The sequence below is a fragment of the Nicotiana tomentosiformis genome, chromosome 1, assembly GCF_000390325.3.
Source record: "Nicotiana tomentosiformis chromosome 1, ASM39032v3, whole genome shotgun sequence".
Taxonomy (NCBI): Eukaryota; Viridiplantae; Streptophyta; class Magnoliopsida; order Solanales; family Solanaceae; genus Nicotiana; species Nicotiana tomentosiformis.
This window is the reverse complement of record NC_090812.1, coordinates 40,601,901-40,606,462: the sequence shown is the minus strand read 5'-3', so window position 1 is coordinate 40,606,462 and position 4,562 is coordinate 40,601,901. Positions and strand designations below refer to the sequence as shown.

The following is a 4,562-nucleotide window of genomic DNA, read 5'->3' as shown; positions in this document are numbered from 1 at the left end:
GCGGAGGGAGAACATTTGGCTGGGGCAGAGGGAGAACAGAACCTACGGGTTCGGCAGAACCAAGTAGCTTTAGTCCAAATTATGTATTTGTCTTAAGAAAATTTATTGAATAATTATAAATTATTAATTTAGAAACTAGTAACTTAAAAAATTTGTAATTCTGAATCAATAAACTTCAAATCCTTGATTTTTACTAGTATTTGACCATAAATCGCAGCAAAGCATTTGCATTAGATGAATGGACTTAGAAACTATAAATTGTGATAATATGATTTATAAATCAGAATTTGAGAATGTTAGTTACAATCGGCAATTCCAGACTGATAAATCGCATTCTTAAATTGCGATTTATAAATCGCAATTCTGAATGAAACTTACGATTTACTCTCCCAATAGTCCCACCTCACTTTTATTCTTCAACTAAGAAATCACCCAGCACCCAGTTCTATAGGGAGAGAATTCTCGCTCTAAGATAACAACATTAACCGATCACAGTAACAAAGGAACTCCCATGGCTCCTGTGGCACCCAGATCTGGAGACGCTATTTTCGCCAATGTTGAACGAGTGGTATACAGCAAACACAATTACGATCGTGCTTTTTATTATTTTGAATTTCCGTTCGTTTCAGTATAAACTGCACACTAATTCTTATGCTATTTTTTTTTTTTTGGTGTGAAAGAACGCAGAGCTTTTCACTCTAACATACGGAGCAATCGTGCGCCAACTGCTGACTGATCTAGAGGAGGTTGAGGAGGTCAACAAACAACTTGATCAAATGTAATACTACTCTTACCCTTTTATTGATTTTATTTTAATCTAGGTTTCTTGGTAGTTCTATATATAGAAGTGTCAAATGCATTAAGTTGAAGGCTCACTAAATTTGCAGGGGTTATAATATAGGAATTAGGCTGATTGACGAGTTTCTAGCAAAGTCTAATGTTTCAAGGTGTGTTGATTTCAAGGAGACTGCTGAAATCATTGCCAAGGTCTCTCTCTCTCTCATTCTAAAGATCTATATCTGTATATTTTGCCATTTAAAAAAAAGACTTATGTGTATGTGAATTTTATGCTGTTTGAGCTATGGTTTCCTTAAGTTTATTCCTCCTATTAATGTTTTTCTCATAGTCATTCTTTCAAGTGGTTCACAAATCATTAACCTTGTTTATTACGTTTCACGTACTAAATAGTGGATGGTGTTTCTTTTTCACAAAAATTTGCAGCTGCTGCTTAATTATCTGCCTCTCTGAGTGATAGTATCTATGTAGCTTTGCTGTTGAATTTATGCTCTTGCAGAAAAAAAATTGCGTCAGTCATTTCTATTAGGTTACGCAAGGATAATTAACGTCACATCACATTTGAAGTTGAATATATCGACAACTTTCTCTACTTTACAGTGAAATTTAGGTGTAAGACAACAATGAACAGCTTTCATATTCAACAACTGTAGTAACATTACTAGTAGTTATTTTTAGTTGCCAAGAGCTGTTCTATCATTGTCCTAGCATTCAGCTTATAAATCAACAGAAAATGAGATAGAAAACAAACAAGAAAAGGAGAAAAAGAGTCATTGACAGCAAGAGAGAGTAGAAGAGAAAAGCAGAAGACTAGCTTTGAAAGAAGAATGAGTCAGCTTGAAGAAGAAAACAATAAGAAAGAAGCAAATAGAAGAAGAAGAGGGGACAATAAAGAGAGCTTTGAAGCATATCTGGAGAGGAATCCTAGTATTTATATGATGAAAGGCCCTTCTTATCTATTTCCCTCCTATCTTCATCTTGTAAAGCCAACGTCAAAGAAGCGACTGCTTCTCGCTTAGATCGTTTTGCGCCTTGTTGTCTGAAGCACATGCTTCTCCGGAGTTGCTTCACTTCACGCTTGTGAAGGGAGGACCTCTTGCTTCGCATCTCTTCATTGTTTTAAGATGGAATAATTGGGGTGTGCTAGAAAGTTAAGAGCCTAGGCTTCTAGTTGATATTGTGGAATGAGGAGATGCATTGTACTTCCCCCTCAATGTGCATGAACTGAAAACCTTAGCTGAAAAGTACTTGGCGTAGAAATTTGGTAGTGTTTATTTAGTACTTCAGTGACGTTATACTTTTTGGGCCTGTAGATGTCAGTGCTTAAAGTGCTTATTGACCGAACATGGTTTCTTGTTTCTCATGTAAACAGGTTGGTCTCAAAATGTTCCTAGGAGTGACTGCATCAGTGACAAACTGGGATGTTGAGGGAACAACGTGCAGTCTAATTTTGGAGGACAACCCCTTGGTAGACTTTGTTGAGCTTCCTGATACCTGTCAAGGTCTATATTATTGTAACATCTTAAGTGGAGTCGTCAGGGGAGCATTGGAGATGGTAAGCTTGGTCTCTCGATACAAACTGATTATCCAATTAATGGTATAATTTCTTGTAATGAACTGTCCTGGGCATGACATGCATAGCCTCAATGTTTTTTTCCTCTCTCCTGAAATGGAGAGTATTGTGTGCATGATCGTCTTTATTTTTCTTTCCTTATTTTATTCCTCTTTGGTGCAGGAAGATTTTTAATTTTACGAAATATGGAATGAACTAGCATGCTATTCAACCTGCTCTTTCTCACATTATTTTACAGCGTCTTGGTGTTTCATTCGAATCACTTAAATTTTGCCATTGCCATCTGGTCGGTATTGTATCCATGCTACAGTGGATCCACATGAAATTTGATTTCATTCTATTGCTTTGCTATGTGGTAAGAGTAAAGTGGTTATTTTCATAATCTGTCATGAACATAGCTCTCTTTTAGAAAAAGATGTATTAGTTGAGAAGTAGTTGCTCCTCATACAGGATGTATTAAAAAAAAATAGAATCGCTAGGCTTATACATGATTCTCTATAAATTGTAGCCAATCATCTATGCTTACTGGAATATTAAAGGTGCTCCGGAAGTGTCAAAAAAATTAAGAAACAAAGAGATTTCTCTTTAATCCATACATTTTTCAACTCCCTCAAACGCTCTTCTATTTCTAACCCTCCAAATTGTCCCCTTAAGGCCTATAGGTGCTATTTCCCAAGGAAGCAATCAATGGAGTCAACACATTGATATGAGAAAGAATAATATTCTGTGCAAACTTCCTGGGTTTATATGAATAACTAGGATCTGTTAAAATTTTGAGATTGTTGAATCTGCTTTAGACTAAAATTTGCTGCAATGACAATCTTTATCTCTGTTATCCCTGCGCTCAGGTGTCAATGAAAACAGAGGTCACATGGCTTCGTGATATGCTTAGAGGGGATGATGCATTTGAGTTGCAGCTGAAGCTTCTGAAGCAAGTTCCTGAGGAGTACCCTTACAAGGATGACGAGTAACATGTTTTTTTGATGCTTGATATTATGCACATGCAATATAAGAAGAATCCTTTCCAGGCATGCGTTAAAAGTATTTTGTGTTGCTTTAGTGTCTCTTCCAAATTTTCCATTGCGGTAAAACAACTTATTTAAGTAAAATCTCCAACTTTGGCTTGGTTCACCTAAGGTTCTTGCCATATTCCTCTTATGCCTGTTAACGGGTTGAATAGTTATATTGTCATCTCCATTCATCTTCCAAACGTGTACGTGGATGTGAATGTCTCAGTTTGAACGTTCATTTTGCCTTGGTTGAACAATAGAATAGAGAGCTGCTTTCGTGATGTTGAGAATTTATTATGGAGAATTAAGACGGCCTTCTGTTAATTAGTACAATTTTAGGAGTCTAAAGATACATTCTTAAATCTTATTGGGCAATTGTGCCTAGCACTTAAAAGGGAACTGGAATTCTATGACAATCTCCAGCGGAGGCCTCCTTGTGCCGACTAGGCTTACTCCAACTCTGTAACATGCCGATCTCTGCCTCTATATAGTGTGTGATCAAGTATGAGTTACGTGCATAAGTTCTACTGTTGAGTTTAGTGTTCTGAACGATTTTCTAGTTCAATTTCAGTTGATGATATGTGCTTTGTAAATTTGAGAATTATCTGTATGTACCAGATTGGAAGATCTCTCATTCTTGGCTTTTAAAGCTCATTAATTTTTTTTCACTGTGCTGCTTCTAAAGGTCACAATATACTACAGTTTGCTTCCTTGCACTTGACATGAAACACAACTTTCGAATTGAGATGAATATATCTAGTTTAAGATCATGCGATCATGGAAATGATTTGAAGACAAAAAAAAAAAAATCAAGAGTCTTGTCTGTGCCTCGAAAAGTTCCATCAAGTGTTACCAGCTTTCCAACAATTCGTCATACGAAATTGACACTTTGTTAAGTGGAAGTGGAAAAATGAAATAGCCACTTTGAGCAGGTTTTTTGTGTTACTAAAGGGAAAAGGCAAGCAAACTACTAAATAAAAACTCGTTTTTGCAATCTCTTTGCAAATGAATGACCACAGAACGGAGAAATTGTTAGATATTTTTCCCACTGGAAGGCAAAAAATTACTTTTGCTTTTCCTTCTTTCATAAACCAAATGTCATAGTTATATCACCAGTAATTTGCTAAATCTAGAAAAATAAATGGCATATGCACCCCTAATCTTTAAAGTCACTTACCGAGCAA

The 4,562-nt window shown here is 36.2% G+C and overlaps 1 protein-coding gene across 3 annotated transcripts; it reads left to right on the top strand.

Moving 5' to 3' along the window:
• Window positions 1-287: 287 nt before the first annotated feature.
• LOC104101448 (uncharacterized) lies at window positions 288-3,504 on the top strand. 3 transcript variants are annotated; one of them, XR_011409853.1, is made up of 6 exons: window positions 308-568; window positions 681-778; window positions 888-987; window positions 2,168-2,392; window positions 2,531-2,723; window positions 3,217-3,504. XR_011409853.1 is itself a non-coding variant. In XM_009608889.4 (5 exons), the coding sequence occupies exons 1-5, from the start codon at window positions 512-514 to the stop codon at window positions 3,337-3,339; spliced, it is 561 nt and encodes a 186-aa protein (XP_009607184.1). In that variant the 5' UTR covers window positions 288-511; the 3' UTR covers window positions 3,340-3,504. The 3 variants fall into 3 exon arrangements, 1 of the variants encoding a protein (XP_009607184.1); XR_001970277.3 differs by having other exon boundaries at window positions 310-568; window positions 2,168-2,350; XM_009608889.4 differs by lacking the exon at window positions 2,531-2,723 and having other exon boundaries at window positions 288-568; window positions 2,168-2,350.
• The last annotated feature ends 1,058 nt before the right edge of the window (window positions 3,505-4,562 follow it).